General features: G+C 31.4%; 2 protein-coding genes across 2 annotated transcripts in view; both read left to right on the top strand.

The window, feature by feature from the left end:
* The first annotated feature begins 1,320 nt into the window (after nt 1–1,320).
* LOC126700411 (ras-related protein RABC1-like) overlaps nt 1,321–18,102 on the top strand; it is a 31,944-nt gene continuing 15,162 nt past the window's right edge. The window contains exon 1 of the mRNA XM_050398565.1: nt 1,321–1,337. The gene's annotated coding sequence lies outside the window, so the exon portion shown is untranslated. The remainder of the gene's footprint in view (nt 1,338–18,102) is intronic.
* LOC126700943 (uncharacterized) lies at nt 1,384–9,549 on the top strand. Its single transcript, XM_050399106.1, has 4 exons — nt 1,384–1,534; nt 1,622–1,694; nt 8,490–9,249; nt 9,409–9,549. The coding sequence occupies exons 1-4, from the start codon at nt 1,384–1,386 to the stop codon at nt 9,547–9,549; spliced, it is 1,125 nt and encodes a 374-aa protein (XP_050255063.1).

Consider the following 18,102-nt stretch of genomic DNA (forward strand, 5'->3'; position numbering starts at 1 on the left):
ATCAAAAAAAAAATTGCCATTATAGCAATAATTAAAAGTTATTTGACAAAAGACAATATTAACGGAGGGTTAGTGACAGAGGCACAACAATTGTGGAGGAAGGCTTGATCCTCAGAGAGAGAGAGAGAGAACTAAAATCAATATATATATATATATATATATAATTATTTTTCCTTTTTAATATAACCGAGTTGGTCGAGCTCATTACAAATGAATAACCTAGCCCTCATTTAGTTCACGGGTGAGGTAAAGGTCTCTGCATTCAAAGCCAGACAGGCACCCATGGTCCTAATAAAAATTAGTAAGTATACCTAGGTTGGGTTGGAAAATTCCCAACCCAACTTATCACATGTAGAAATTAATACAATCCAACCCATATGTACTCAGAGAGGAGCGGTTCGAGCAATAGTCCCGGTAAGACCTATGTAGTACACATGGTATTATTCATTGCCATCACGTGGCGTGGGGTTAATGAGCCCACATTGGAGACCTCCCTTTTTTCATTCAGCAAAAAAAAACCTATATGTACTAAGTTGAGTGGGTTATACTTGTATCATGTCTTAATAACAAAGTGGGCTTACATCAATTATATTAGACTTTTTTTTTTTAATAAATTATTATAATATCATAGTTCACATAAATTATACTACAAATTGCTAAATTCATTAAAAAAAACTAATTATTAAAAAAAGTAATAAAAGAAATTCAAATTTATGGTGAGTCAAATGGATTGGAAAAACCAATCAATCCAAACCTAAAGATGTTTAAAATAAAATTTTAACCTAACCTACAAAAAAAAAAAACCAATTTAAAATAAAATTTCAACCTAACCCCCAGAAAAACTAATTTGAGAAGTTGGGTCTAGTCGATTTGGTGGGTTGGATAGAAACAGTGCAGACTGCACACGGACTGCAGTGGATAAAAACTTATTTTAAAAAAGCAATGAATCGGTGGAAAAAAGAAGTAGGAGTGATAGAAATTGGATGATGAAGGCAAACGGATGTGAAAATTTGAGTGATGAGTGATGAAAATTGAGTGACCAAATTTTGTTGGCCAAACAGGCTCTTAGTAGCTTCAAGTAGAAGTAGACCTTTCTGCTTTCTTTTACAGTGTTTTTTTCTCTCTCTCTCTCTCTCTCTCTCTCTCTCTCTCTCTCTCTCTCTCTCTCTCTCTCTCTCTCTCTCTCTCTGCAATCCTTTTACTTTCCCTACACTACACCACACCACACCAATTCTGTTTATTCCTCTCTCTTTTCCCTATCAACAATTCCTTCTCAAAATTCTTTGTTTTTCTTTATTTTGATGGTGGTGGTGGTGGTGATTGGTTGAGTAGATATTTATATTTATATAAATATATATATATATATATATATATATTATAACAATGGATACGACGTCGTCTTCTTCAAATTCGACTATGGCGGAGTTTGATTACCTGTTCAAGTTGTTGCTGATTGGAGACTCTGGAGTTGGGAAAAGCACGCTCCTCTTGAGCTTCACTTCCAATACCTTCAAGGATCTATCTCCTACCATCGGTTTGCTTATCATTTCCCCCTCTACTCCTCTCTTTTTTTAAAAATTATTATAAAAAAAAATTCATATATGTTTGTTTTTTTATATAGATGTTGATTTTAAGGTGAAACATGTTACTCTTGGTGGGAAGAAGTTGAAGCTTGCAATTTGGGACACAGGTTGGTAACTCTGTATATAATTCTTAAAAAAAGATGTTTAATGTGTTTTAAGACTTTGTTTTAGTATTATTTGATGTGGTGTGATGTGATGTCATGCTATATATATATATGGCATCCTTTCCAGAACATTGGCTCACTTGCATTTCACTTCTTTGAAACAACTCTACCTCCATCTCTTCGATAACCCTATTTTAATTGACGACAATTCAATGGTGCACTTTCCTTGTCTTCCCTCTTCTACAACTACAACTCGCTCACTTGTTGGTTTGGGTTTTGATATTTAGGTCTCGTTTCAAAGCCCAAAAGGGCCGAAACCCTTTTGAGCTTTCAATTTCTTTTGTCTTAAAACTCAATAGTTAACCTTCATATGCCTAACTGCTTAAAGAAAATTATTTGTAGTATATGCTTAACATAAACAATCGTAACTATCTAATTTTATTAACAGCTAAAGTAGTTTTTTTTTTTTTTTTTTTTAACAAACCAAGGCACATAATAGGGGCGAAGGGATTCAATGATTCACACCCTAAATACTTCCATTGAAAATATTAGTAAATGTCAATTGAGTTACAAAGTTTTTGACATAAATGTTACAACTTGAAGAATAATTTTTTAGAAGAAAAAAAATGTCTGAAGTGATCCGTCCTGGATATTTCGGGCCTGTTTGGTTTAGCCATGACTTAGTTTTCATAACTCAATACTCAATACTCATAACTCAGACTCAAAACCTATAATTCATAACTCAGTTTCCACTTTCTATCAAAAACTCCAAAATTCTTGTTTGGCAACATAACTCAGTCATATAACTCAAAATTTAAGCCTACTTTTTGCCAAAATGGTGGAGCCCACCCACTGACACCACACTGTTTGCTTATGGTTGGTTCCTGCGTGGGGATTTCTCTTACCTCTCACAAGACATTTTCTCCCAATGCAGCACACACAGTCCAGAAACAAACCCACAACCTCCACCAAAAAATCCGAATAAATGAAAAATTCAAACCCACCAACAGCCCTCAACCAAAACCACAACCTCCACCAAAAAATCCAAGCGAACAAGCTTCAAGCCATAACCACAAACACAGAAAACCCAAACCCAAACCCAAACCCAAACCTAAGAATCCTTAGATTGAAAATCAAAATAATGAAAATGAGGTGTGGGTTTTTGTTTCTGGGTATAAATTTATGCATGTATGAAAATGGTGGAATGGGTCTGAAGAAGAAAGAAAGAAAAAAGAAAAAAGAAAAAAGAAGAAGACGAAGAACAAAAAAGAAAAAAAAAAAAAAAAAACGTTGGAGTGGGTCTGTGGATTGGGTTTGAAAAAAAAAAAAAAATGTTGGAGTGGGCCTGTGGGTTGGGTCTGAAGAAGAAAGAATGAAAGAAAAAGAAAGAAGAAGAAGAACAAAAAAAAAAAAAAAAAAAAAACCGTTGGAGTGGGTCTGTTGATTGGGTCTGAAGAAGAAAGAATGAAAGAAGTGGGTATGAAGAAGAAGGAAAGAAAAAAATAAAAAATAAAATAAAAAAACGATGGACCGGGTCTGAAGAAGAAGGAAAGAAAGAAGACAAAGAAAAAAAAAAAAAAACGTTGGAGTGGGTCCGAAGAAGAAAGAAAGAAAGAATGAGAAAATGCCGTTGGTGAGTGGGTCTGATTTGACAAAACACAATTTATGGGCCCCACAAAGTCCAAAAATTTACCATAATGCCACTAAGTTATGTAACTCAGAAACAGAAAACACCAATTTGGTCTTTCCGGTTTTCATCACTCTCACTCAATCCAAACTGAGTTTGAGTGATGAAAACATGGAGAGAAAATCAAGCCAAACACTCAAAATTATGTGGGTCCCACATAATTCTCAAACTTAGTTATGAGTTTCCAGTCATATGACTCAAAACACCCCTAATCTAAACAGGGCCTTAATATCTTACTTAAATATAATGGTAAATAATTTTATTCTTATTAAAGAAGTTTTTTTTTTTTTTTTAGAGTTTCAATGATTATATTCTTCTTTACTTCTTATTAAAGAAGTAATAGTAGGGTTTTCTATTTTTCTTTTCATTTTTTGGTGGAGAAACAAGTAATATTAGTTGAAAGGTTTAAATGGAAGCTCGAGGGATTTAACTTTTATTTTTACAGGGTGATAGTTTTTGTTACCACCCATAAGACAAAGTCTAAAGTGTAAACAAAGAAGGCGCGTATTGACTTGACAAGATTGGGCCGAAGGAAGATGACTCGTAATTACTTAGGAAAAAGACGAAGCAGGAGAGGGACGTTTGACTTTGTTCTATTGAACCAAAGACACCATTTAATTCATTTCTATTTCTCTTTGGAAACATTTGGCTGATTGGCGTGAAGAACACGACCCGTTGAATTAGTCTTTGTTTGAATTAGTCTTTGCCGTCTTTCGAGAACTATAAAACCCCTCTAATTCCAAAACAGCCCTCACCTTGGGGGTCAATATCATCAAATTTTGGAAAATATATATAATTTAATATCTTGACTTTTTTTTTTTTTGGGTAAAAAATATGGTAGCTATTTGTTAGTAATGGAGAGAAACTGCCCAAAATAAAAATAGCCTAGTTGAAGCCTTTTAAGGCTCACTCATGAGTCATGACTCATCTAATTTAAGGATTATTATTGTTCAATAATTGGATTTATAATTTTTTTATACAATATAAAAATTCTATTCTAAAGTCATATCAAGGGTGTGCGGTGGTAGTTTTATAATTATTAAATGCAAGTAATATAGACAAATGTTTATATTTTTTTCCCCATAATTCATAGTACACCAAATGTTTATATGCAAGTAATTTTAATTGTTTTGTTTGCAACATTATTTTATTATTTTAAGAGTATTGTTGGTGAAATACTGACATAGCAAAATATAGATCCTTAAATTATAAAAGAGTGGTTAGAATTCAAAGAAATCTATTGGTAGAATACCTTAGGAAATCTAGAGGATCTGAAAAATCCATATATATATATATATATATATATATTGGGTATACATATTACATCAGTTAAAGCCAGGGTCAAAACTCAAGGTCTATAAGAAAAAGCTATTTAATGAAACAATCTTATAAGATAATTTTTTATCCATAAAGAACAATTGCACCAACCGCACCCGAAAAAATCAACTACTAGTTATGTTTGAATTATAATCCCCCAAAATATTATACTTTGATTTTTATTTTATTTTTATCAATATCTTTTACTCCACTTAAACCATATAAAAAGAAAACACTAGCAAGAAAAGAAATAAATAAATAAATAATTTTGAATAAAGAGAAAAATACAAAAAAAAAAAATTTGATAACAGAAATTCAAATCTTTATGAATATCATTAATCATATCTTCAAAAGAATTACAACATGAGCAAAAATTTGGTAGTAATTATCTTTGTTTTCAATTAAACTCTAAATTTTCAAGTGCACTATATCAAAACTAGCATAGAACTCATGCATATGCATGACACAATTAAAAACAATTACAATCACACACATATATGGATTCAAATTATAATTGGTGCAAGAGTTACACATTTTTTAAGTCATAAACGAGTTTTAATCTCTCTCTCTCTCTCTTTTAATTTTTTATTTTAGTTTTTTTATATACACATGAGTTTCTCCTTCTTCTTCTTCTTCTTCTTCTTTTTTTCTTTTTTTTTTGTGTTTATTGGGTTTTTGATGGTTTATTTATATTAGACCCTTTGTCTTTTACACAACATTAACTCACCTAGAACAATATAAATATATATATATATATATATATTTATTTTTTTTTTTTTTTTTTTTTTTTAAAAAGAAAAAAAAAAAAAAAAAGAAAGAAAGAGATAAGAAACATGGTGTAAAATTAGACAACAATTGGAATCCAATTGGATTTTCTTGATTCTCAAAAAAAAAAAAAAAAAAGGATTTTCTCTAACTTTGACTATAAATATATATATATATATATATATATATATATATATATATGTGGGGAGATTTTTCACCCACCGCACAAGCTGTTTGTCCGCTTTAGGGAGCCAAGCCCACACGATTTTGTTCTCAAGGACGAGTATGGGAAGACTCTGTGTGCAGTCCCACATCAGCAAGAGAAACGCCCCACTCATGCCTTATAAGCGCTTGGCACAAGCATGAGTGGAGCGCTTCTCTTGCCTATGTGGGATTGCACCCAGAGTCTTCCCATACTTGTCCTTAAGAACAAAACCATGCGGGCTTGGCTCCCCAAAGCTGACAAACAACTTGTGTGGCGGGTGAAAAATCTCTCCACAATATATATAGTTATAGATGAGTTTTGCCCTCTCTCTCTCTCTCTCTCATTTTTAATTTTAGGTTTTTTGGATATACACATGAATTTACTTTTTTTATTGAGTTCTTTTTTTATGGTTTATTTATATTAGAATCTTCATCTTTTGTGCAACATTAATCACCTAGAACAAAAATTTAAAAATAACTTAGATAAGACACGTGGTGTAAAATTAGACAACAATTAAAATTCAATTTACAATTTTATTAGATCATCTCTCAACTTTGGCTTTGATTATATATATATATATATATATATATATGTAGGGCCAGAGAATTTGTGACCCCAGCCCACTTTACATTAGGGCCAAAGGCCCGAGCCGAGGAAAGGCATTGCCGAGGACATACAACGAAAGTCCAAATGGCCTAGAGATATAGTCGAGGACGATTATGCCATCGGCATCCCAAAGCGCTCCTAGAAGAAAAGGCGAGTACGGTATAGGAGCAGTTCATGGAAAAGCTAAACATCTCCGCATTGATGGGAAAAGGACCCTTGAACAGTGTGGCGACAAAGGACAAGGGAAAGGCTACCATTACTACAATTAAGTACTTTGCACCTAACAGAGTAATGCTTTTCAGCTTTTACAACCACTCCCAATCACTTTGGGTATGGGCTGATAGGACAAGTATCAGCCCTAAAAAACTGAACCTACACGTGGACGTTGGAGGGAGGGTAAAGGCTAGTATAAAAAGGAAAAGGAAGCAATCCAGAGAGAGAGGGGAGGAGGGCCAAGAACTAGAACCTCCCAGGTCGTGCTAAGGAGAAAACCATTTTAGGCAAGCACGGCTCACCCTTGTCCAATTATCATGAACATCATGACTAACCACTATCCAATAACCAAGGCCTAACATTTTACCCTACTCTTTACAAATTTTATTGTTTGGGCCTTCAACATACGAACCCAATACCAGTTTGGGATCGTTACAAATCGAGTCCTTACAATATAGACTTTAATTATATATATAGTCATAGATGAGTTCTACTCTCTCTCTCTCTCATTTAATTTAATTTTTTTGGATATACACATGAGTTTACTCATTCTTTTTGTTTATTGGGTTTTTTATAGTTTATTTATATTAGACTCTTCATCTTTTGCACAATATTAATTCACCTAGAACAAAAATTATAAATAAATAATAAAAAATAAAAAATAAAAACAACTTAGATAAAACACGTGGCATAAAATAGACAATCATTAGAATTCAATTTAGATCTAATTGAATTTTCTCTCAACTTTGATTTTAATTATATACTAGTGTATAGCCTCATATATATGTACAAATACAATTAGAAATAATCACAATTATACGGTTCAAATTATACCCTTTTTTTTAGAAAATATTCAAATTATACATATTATTAACTTACACTTTTTATAAACAATACATTTCTAAAATTTGTAATAGTTTCTCATTATACATACATATATATACATGATTTAGAATTTAACTGATTTTAGATTCTTCAGTTTTTGCACCAAATAATTCACTTGCCAAAAAAATTAAAAAATTTGATGGACATGTGGCGAAAAATTGGACTCCGATTGAAATTCAATTTAGAATCTAGCTAATTGAATTTGGACTCTTCGATTTTTACACTCAATAATTCACTTAGTACAAAATTAAAATTTAAATAGGACACATGACTTAAAATTGAGAATCCAATTAAAAACTAATTAGATTTTCTCTCAACTTTGGCTACTAATATATATAGAAAAGTTGTTACAATTTAAACATGTTATGAATTGTGTGTATACCTACATATGCGCCAGTTGCACCTATGTGAATTATTAGTGCATTGTATAAATTGTCCCTTCTAAAAATCAAATTTTAGCTTCATCACTAAATTGAAGCGTCACTGATATTGTTTTAATGGCTTGGCCAAATGATCATTCACCTATTACAAAAGCTCTTCTATATAACTGAAGAAACATAGATGTATTTGAGGTCATTTATGCAATAATTTTACCTTAATCGAAAGGACACTTACCTAAAGTAAAAAGCATATATACGTACAACTATCATTATTTTTAAAAAAATATATCACACATTGTAATGCGAATTTTAGAAGAGAAGATTTATCAACCTACTTAGCCTATATGTGAAATCTGTTTATAATGGATGGGTGGATGTTTTATGTAACAAGTTACTGTTTTTAATTGGTCAAATGATGTGGATAAAAGATAATTGTCACACACACACATTGTCCTATATTTTTCATTGAATATACACGAAACATATTTATTTACTTGAGGGGCCACTCATTTAAGAATAATGGCTCCGCACCACATAATGCAATTATATAATATATATATTCTTTTTTTTTTTTTTTTTTTTCCCATGATTAATATAAAAAGTGGACCATGGCTAGTTCATTTGGAAAGTAGGGGTAGTTTGGTATCACAATTGACAAAGTCAATTCTCTATAATCTATATCCCTGCTCCAATGTTATGTACCATTCTCTTCTCTTCATAATTCATTTCCATCTCTTATTCTAGTTTATTCATCCCCTCCAACAAGAAATCAAATAATCCATTGAAGAAAGCTCTAGCTAGCACCATGGATAGGGAACAAGAAGAGATGCAATTTCTCGGTCTCTTTGGTATCTACAAAGAAGCTTACAAGATCATGCACTCATGGGGGAAACTCTTGGGCCAAATCAGCTTGGTCTTAATCCTTCCTCTGTCCGTAATCTTCTTGGTTCATATGCAAGTATCTGAGGTTTTATTCTCAAAGATCGTCCACAACGAAATTGTGTTGGATTATACCCGAGCTGGGTCTCCTACATACAACAAAGTCTCCGATGTTCTCTCTTCAGAATGGACCATTTTTTGGCTTTTCAATGCTGCATACTTCACTATCCTCCTCATCCTTTCACTCCTCTCTACCTCAGCTGTGGTTTACACCATTGCATGTATTTACACAGGCCGTGAAGTCGATTTCAAAAAGGTTATGAGTGTTGTCCCCAAGGTTTGGAAGAGGCTTATGGTCACGTTTTTGTGTTCTTACCTATTCTTCTTCGTTTACCAGATTCTGGCTTTTGTGATCCTCGTTATTTGCATACTTGGATTTAGGTCAACCAAGGCTTTTATTCCCATATCAATTGTTTTTTGGATCTTGTATTTTGTGGGTTTTGTGTACATGACCATAGTTTGGCAATTGGCTAGCGTTGTGACCGTGTTAGAAGACACTTTTGGATTTGGGGCCATGATTAAGAGCAAGGCACTTATACGGGGAAAGATGGTTGTGGCTGTTTTGGTATTTTTGACGCTCAATTTTTCATTCGCAATCATAAAAATTTTATTTGAGAATCTAGTTGTGCATGGTGTATCATTGGGCATAGTGAGTAGGGTAGGCTTTGGGGTTCTATGTTTGTTATTGCTTTTCATTTTGTTTCTTTTTGGGCTTGTGGTTCAGACAGTGCTCTATTTCGTTTGCAAGTCCTACCACCATGAAAATATAGACAAGTCAGCCCTCTCGGATCATCTTGAAGTTTATCTAGGGGAGTATGTTCCTTTGAAGGCCAAGGATGTTCAGCTTGAGCAATATCATGTTTGATTGGGTCTAAAATGTTTTTGTACTCTATTTTATGTAATAGCCTCGGGCATTATTATCATATTTGATATTAATACCGTGACAAACTGCATAACAGTTATATATATGTACTTTAATTTTCATTAATATTATAAATCAGTTTCAAATGTTGCTGCTTTTTATTTATTTTTTTTTTTTGTTTATTATTAGGTTTCTTCTGTTTGCTATTTTAGCTTCTTCTTTTTCTTTTTTCTTTTTTTGGCTGAATTAGCTTCTTTTGAATTGACAGCATTTTTTTAAATTTATTTCCTGAATGAATTATTAGATGTTTTATTGGAATGGCCAATGACATATGATATGATAGTGTTTGTTGGCTTTGGACCTTGGATCTGCTGACCGAAAATAAGATAATTAGGAGCCAAATGTGCATGCTGCTCCTTGTAATAACAACTATAAATAAATAAGAAGTTCCGCCTTGTAACTAACTGATTAATCAGCTTTTTTATTACACACAGAGAGAGAGAGAGAGAGACAGAGTCAACTTAAAAAAAAAAAATATATATATATATATATATATAAACCCAAGATGACCTTCGTGGTCATAGAAAAAATAAATGAAAATTGAAATTCCAATCTGCCTTTTTTTCTAATTATAACCCAAGATCATGATGGTTGTTCTTTGTCATGATGATCATGATGGTTTAGGCGATTAGCCCAGGTGCTGCCGTGCTGGAGAAGAAAGCAATCATGGGAAGCATGTTCCCATCCAAAAAAAAATTTCATGGGAAGCATGTAGACCGGTTTCTAGTCCATATTAGAGGGTTTAAAAGCCCAATATTGTTTTATAATGCATCACAATGACATAAGTAGAAATAGAAGGGGTTCACTTGACAAATTTTATTATATAGTAACTATATGATATATAGTATAATTTGGACATGGCCTTACGTAATATGCAATTTTATTGTAAATTTTTTATAATAATAACTAAATGACTAAAACTAATTCTCATACAATGAAAAGAATCTTATAGTCTCACATTGAATGAGGGTTTTTTTTTTTTTTTTTCCTATGATGAGATAGATTTAGTTAGAATTTATATGAATTTTGTTACTTTTAGTTAATAGAGACTCATTTAGGATGTAATTAACGATTTAAAGAGTTAATGATTTAATTAAAAAGTTAGGCTTTAATTTGAATAATCCCAAACAATAAAAGAATTATGTAATTTACATTTGATAAAGGCTAGCCACTTGGTACAAAGAGGGTGTAGCCATATGTTGCATACAAAAGATAGTGACTTGGTAGAATTAAGACTTACGAGAGTCATCTTTTATTTAATTAAATGTATTTAAAATACAAAATATAAAAAAGAGCAGACTGTAATGTAATTAATTTATTTAATTGAAAAACATAATTTAATTAGAATTTTATGACTAAATTATAATTTTAACCTTTAAACTTGGGGTTGTTTTTGTTTTAGTCCCTTAAGTTTGAGATTTTCCTTTTGGTCCATTGACTTTGATTACATTTCAAAATGATCATTCCTTTGATCTCTATGACTAATTTGGCTATTAAGAGAGAGAGAGAGAGAGAGAGAGAGAACAAAAAATTAGTTTTGTTGGCATTTAATGATCATATCACTCATGGAAATGGATGGAAGGGCAATTTTGAAAATTGAATCAAACATGGTGATCTAAAATTTAAAATGAAAAATCTCAAATTTCAAGAACCAAAATAAAAACGGGTCAGGATTAAGTCCAGTGTCCAACAGTATTGAACTCGTTGAGATGATAACATGTGTCTATTTTTATACACGTGTCTTCATCTTACCGGGTTCAGTGCAGTGGATGCACTGGACCTAAACAAAGTCCAATAAAAACAACTCAAACTTTAAGGGTCAAACATGTATTTTAGTCTATTTTTATGTAAGGTTTGTTTGTTTTTGCTTAAAATATTAGTTTATATTTACCACTAATTAATACACAATCTTTTTAAGACCTCACTTTTTCTAAGTTATACTTTTACATAACTTTTATATTAAATAAAATAAGAAAAATGAAAATAAGACCATTCAAACATACTCTTGCACTCTATTTGTTTTAGGAGAGATACTACGTCTACAACATTTTTACAACAAATAACATGTGGTTAGTTGTTATTGGTTCAAATTTCAAACTAACGCTAAGATTACTTTTTTGCTCCAAAATAACAACCAGTAACAATTTGCCACTTATGATTTGTTGTAAAAATATTGTAGACATATCATTTCTCTTTGTTTTAGTGCGAAACTTTTTTTTTTTTTTTTTTTTTTACGTTTTGAAAATGACTTATTTTTAGAAAACTGACTTATTTTTTTAGCTTTTGGTTGTGACACGGACAATGAGCTGAAAATGTTTTGGACTATTTAATTCGCACATAAAATCATTAGTATTCCTTATAATTTATAATTAATTAATTATAAATAATTATATGAAATAAATATTTCATTCATAACATGAATATAATGTAAGCCAACTAATCAATCATCCAAAAAACTTCAAAATTAGACAATCTACATAACCATATCTTTCTCCACACACACACAAATTACATAACCATCTAAAATAATTCAACAAGCCAAATTAGATAAAGCTAAGTTCAACAAATCAAACCATCTAGATAGTCAATATAGTTCAAACTTCAATGAAAGCTATCTTCAAAAGTAATACAATGTTTTCTTCATATCCTAATACAAATGAACCATTACTAACAAATTTCAACTTTTTTGGTTGAAGAAATACTCCAACTATCGTCTATAGGTTCTAGCAAATTTCAACATGAATGACTTAATTAGCTACTCATCCTGAATTACATAGCCAAATACATATGTAAGCATAGACTCATCAAGCCCTTGTATTTTAATGACTTTTTCGTAATGGCTACTCAAATTGCATTGATTCTTAGCAAATATTTCTTGTGCTATTGTAACTTTTCTAATTTGTCAAGACAAATCCTTATAAGTAGCATTTTCTTTCCCACAAGCACAACTCCTAATATTACTGTGAAAACTTGATTGAGTTGAGGTTGCACTTAACGAATCAAATTGTTTCCCTATAGATAGCTGCACTCTAATTTGCGACTTAAATTGATGAGTTATCTATCCACATTACAAAACAGAGTGATTCGATTGAGTATATTTTGTCATTTTTAGTAATTTACACTTCAAATAACAATTTTGATAAGTGTTGTCAAAAAGCATTTTTTGACAGTTTTTACCAAACGCTTTGCTTTTTAAAAAAATAAAATTTCTAACCGCACTTTTTAAAATCATCATTTTTTCCAAAAGCACAATTTCAAAAAGTTAAACCAAATCTACTCTTATTCTTTAGATACCTCCAACTTTACAACTCCAAATCTTTTTTTTTTTTTTTTAAAAATTCTAACAAGTGATCACAAATTGCTATCATAGCTATAAAATTGGAACACGCCTATCATTACTGTTTGTCCAAACATCTTACCTTCCAAAAAATTATAAATGGAAACCATAAGTTGCCGTTTAATTTTCATTGTTTTTTATAATTCTTAATTACTATGTTAAGAGTCTAATAATTTAATCGATTTGCACATCCGAGTGTTTTTAAAACATATATCCTCTGTTCAAATCCCCTATCCATCCATTATCGATATATATATAAATATATATATATATATATATATATTTAAATCCTACCAAAAATAAGAGAGAAAAGACAAAGCTAAATCATGGAAACATGAACAGGAGCAAGATGTGTCAGTCACTTGAGCAACAAAGTTTTCTTTTTCTTTTTCTTTTGTGGATAAAAAAGGGGTCACCATGTGATTGTAATGGATAATTTCACATATATAATCAGGCCTTCACGGTTTTATTAGGCGAGCCTATTGAGAGTCAAGGAGTTGTGAACTAAGCAACGAGCACCGAAGTTAGGCCCAAAAAATATCCTTACGACAAGGTTCATAAAAATCATTGTTAGTTATTCGGTTTCTCTGTCCTTTCTCCCTGTTTCAAACCACATCATTTCCATCAACCCCAAGCCTTCACCTCGCCCAAAGCAAACCCCAAAACTATCGTTGCAAGCAACCTAACGTCAACTTCTTGCAGTAAGTAACATTCTTTTTTCTCTCTCCTTTAGTTCTTGTCTGTTCCATTTGCTAGTCTTCTTCTATGCTAATGGGTGTGTCATATGTGTTACTGCTTTATTTGAACATAAAATGCAAGAATTTGTATGGGTTTGGCAATAGGTGTTTGTTTTAAGTTAGTCTAAAAGTTGATTTTTTTTTTTTTTTTTTGGCATGGAAGGTGTTTGTGAAATTGTCTCTTACAAGCTTTGAAACTAATTGGGTGTATTTATGAAGTTGGTCCAGATGGTTTCATTAATTTTAACTATCAGTTTGTGTGTATGTTAAAATTTTGAAAGCTATATTGATATGCTTTCTAGTGTAAATGAATGTTCATTGAGAATCAAACTGTGCTAATTGTTTTGAGTCATTTCATCACAGGTTCCCTTTGAAGTAACAGAAAAAAGGACGTGTCATTTTTCTAGTAAAAAAAAGAAAAAAAAAATTCTTAATTGTTTGCTACATTCTGAGTTCATAATATACTCTTTTATCTTTAGATTGACACACAACCATTTGCAATATGCAAAATGGGGCGTAGAAATGCATTACCTGGAATCTTCCACTTCGAGGCCTAATTTTCCCGTCTTAATCATTAATAATGAGAAGTTGAGCATATTTGACTAAACACAAATATAATACGATCTGAAAACACAATAAATCATTTGGTAATAGGTCATAGATCCTTGGTTAATTGTTATTGATCATATTTTCTTTTTTACTACATTTTCAAGTATGATGAATTTTAATCTATGTTTCTTTTTTATTTCTAATATTATATATATATATGTGTGTGTGTGTATGTATGTATGTATATAATTTTCTGTTTAACTTTCAATGTTTTGTTACTTAGTAGAGGTTAGACCTTGTTGAAATGGAAAGTGCCCTACTACCCAACTGATGTAATGTGGGCTTAATCCAAAAATCAACCCTTCCAAAATTTGGGGTAAGTTTGCCTATCAATTGCCTCTCCCAAACCTTGCAAAAGGTTATGTTTGCTTTTTACTCTTTGAAATATTTTAAAAACACTCTTTGTAACATTGGTTTCTATCTTGTCCAGATAACTTTTGGTCATGCCTCTATTTAATTTGTTCTAATGTTGTTTGTGTTTGGTACTTTGGTTTACTTAGTTTCCATGTGGTTTGAGAGTTATTGTAGTTTCCATAACCCAGCTGATAAACAGAATAAATATAGATACTTGGTTTTATAGGAAATTCCTGGAGGTACTCCGTACTTGTGCAAATAATGGTTGTTTTCTCTTTCTTGAAGTTCCATTTTGGGTGAAGATTATAGATGAACTCATTTGTTAGCATTTTATTTAGCATAAAGAAACATATAATCATTTTATTCAAATCTCAGAACACAAATATGCTTGTGATACTGGATTTCCCTTCTACATAATAGTTGCATAATTTGGTCTAAGATTTCTATTCAACATGAGAGACACCACAGTGAGGTCAAGTTGTAGCTTGCCACAATAGGTTCTTTTAAAAGGAAAAACCTGTTCAATGCTACTAAAGTAATGCAAATCATTTTTCTGAATCGTACTAAACTTTGGCTTGATCGTATCATAGAAGTGCTATAAGACGTGCAATTCACACTTGAGCAGTTCACATTATATGTTGGACTCAAAATGACATAGATTTAACATTTTGTGAGCCTAGTATTATTTTTTAATGAACATATGGATAAAGCCAGCCAATTGAATGAAGCTGTCTGAGTTTACCAAATGACCATGTTGCAATTGCACACCAATTAAGAGATAAAGGTGGACCTTTAAGAGATTAAGATTCCAGTCCTAGCATAGAAGCACAAAATCAAAAGAAACAACTTACTACTTGATGTCTTCATAGAATATCAATAAATAGTAAGTAATACTCAAGTTTCATAACATCATTTTATTACTTCAATAGATGAATGGATATATCTGTTATATTCCATTGCATTAAGAAAGTCCGTATCTCTTACTACTAAGTTCATGCTTTGTAGCTTATTTGTATCTAATGCAACTAAAAATATCTTCTTTTAATGGAATGTGTATTTTTCATATATATGAACATCGTCAAATAATAGATATGGATATTGGACGAAAAAAAAAAGTTTGATAAGCTGATTTGCAAATTTTGATGCATATTTGGAGTTATTCCTAATTTTGTTTAACCACATGTCATTTTCTATTCATGTCTTTCATATTACGACTATTGATTAACTATGGCTTCTTAGAATAGAAAAAGGGAATATCATGGGGTTCTAACAAGTGATCACAAATGCTATCATAGCTATAAAATTGGAACACGCCTATCATTGCTGTTTGTCCAAACATCTTATCTTCCAAAAAATTATAAATGGAAACCATAAGTTGCCATTTAATTTTCATTGTTTTTTATAATTCTTAATTACTATGTTAAGAGTCTAATAACTTAATTGATTTGCACATTCGAGTGTTTTTAAAGTATATATTCTCTGTTCAAATCCCCTAATCATCCATTATCGAAATATATATATATATATATATATATATATTTTAAATCCTACTAAAAATAAGAGAGAAAAGACAAAGCTAAATCGTGGAAACATGAACAGGGGCAAGATGTGTTAGTCACTTGAGCAACAAAGTTTTTTTTTTCCTTTTTCTTTTGTGGATAAAAAAGGGGTCACCATGTGATTGTAATGGATAATTTCACATATATAATCGGGCCTTCACGGTTTTATTAGACGAGCCTATTGAGAGTCAAGGAGTTGTGAACTAAGCAACGAGCACCGAAGTTAGGCCCAAAAAATATCCTTACAAGGTTCATAAAAATTGTTGTTAGTTATTCGGTTTTTCTGTCCTTTCTCCCTGTTTCAAACCACATCCTTTCCATCAACCCCAAGCCTTCACCTTGCCCAAAGCAAACCCCAAAACCATTGTTGCAAGCAACCCAACGTCAACTTCTTGTAGTAAGTAACATTCTTTTTTCTCTCTCCTTTAATTCTTATCTGTTCCATTTGCTAGTCTTCTTCTATGCTAATGGGTGTGTCATGTGTGTTACTGCTTTATTTGAACATAAAATGCAAGAATTTGTATGGGCTTGTAGGGGCAGCCCTAGACATTTTGGGGCTTAAGGCGAGAACTAAAAATGTATGTGTATGTATATGTGTGTTTATGTATGTGTATGTGTATGAGTGTGTATGTGTGTGTGTGTGTGTGTGTGTGTGTATGTGTATGTTTATGTTTATGTGTATGTGCATGTGTGTTTATATTTATGTTCATTTATATTTATGTATGTGTGTATGTTTATGTATATGTATGTGTATGAGTGTGTATGTGTATGTGTATGTTTATGTGTGTGTATGTGTATGTTTATGTTTATGTGTATTTGTATATGTGTTTATGTTTATGTTTATTTATATTTATGCATGTTTATGTATGTGTGTATGTTTGTGTATGTTTATATTTATAAATATAAATATAAACATAAACATAAACACACATACACATAAACATACATGAACACAAACACAAATACAAACAAACAAACATAAACACATATACACATAAACACGCATAAACAAATATAAACAAAAACAAACAAACATAAACACACATATACATAAACACACACACATAAACATAAACATAAATATAAATACACATACAGACTGAGAAAAATTAAACCCTCATATAGACTGGTAAAAATTGCAAACTAACACCAATCCTCAAACAATTTCGTTAGTTATTTTGGTTTGCTAAATCGAGCCTTTATGTGCGTTTAAGTTTATGTGTATGTATGTTTACGTTTATGTGAGTTTATACGTGTCTATGTGTATGTGTGTTTATATTTATGTATATGTATATTTATGTGTATATGTATGTATTTTTATGTGTATTTGTATGTGTATGTATATGTGTGTATATGTATGTGTATGTGTATGTATGTGTATGTGTGCTTATGTATGTATATGTTTATGTTTATGTGTTTATGCGTGTTTATATTTATGTATGTTTATGTGTATGTGTACGTGTTTATGCGTGCTTATGTATGTGTATGTGTATGTGTATGTGTGCTTATATATGTGTATGTGTATGTGTAGGTCTCTTTGTCTTTTTCAGATTCAGGTGCAATACCCTGATGCAATTATAATTAATGGCTGAGATTAAAAGTTGAAAAAACAACTTTCAATCTCAACCATTAAATAAAATATATTAAATGAGAGTTAAAAAGTAAAAAAAAAAAAAAGTAAAAAATGTAAAAAAATACCTACAATAGTGCACTTGATTTCAGTCCGTCTTTCTTCTCTCACCATTTTTCTTTTCTTCTTTTTTACGCGATACTTTATTCTTTTTCTTTTTATTTCTCTTTATACATCGCCTAGGTTGACAGGAGAGGAGCGAGCGAAAGCCGCGTCAAGAAAGGAAATCGAAGATTATGCTGCCGAGCCAAAAACTATGAAAATCTCTTC

This window comes from Quercus robur, chromosome 9 (genome assembly GCF_932294415.1).
Source record: "Quercus robur chromosome 9, dhQueRobu3.1, whole genome shotgun sequence".
Lineage (NCBI taxonomy): Eukaryota > Viridiplantae > Streptophyta > Magnoliopsida > Fagales > Fagaceae > Quercus > Quercus robur.

Excerpts from the sequence above, each read along its gene's own strand:
- LOC126700943 (XM_050399106.1), top strand. The coding sequence starts at position 1,384 with ATGGATACGACGTCGTCTTCTTCAAATTCGACTATGGCGGAGTTTGAT. Across the intron at positions 1,535-1,621 it reads GGATCTATCTCCTACCATCG|ATGTTGATTTTAAGGTGAAA; the intron begins GTTTGCTTATCA and ends TTTTTTATATAG. Across the intron at positions 1,695-8,489 it reads GCAATTTGGGACACAGGTTG|TTTATTCATCCCCTCCAACA; the intron begins GTAACTCTGTAT and ends CTCTTATTCTAG.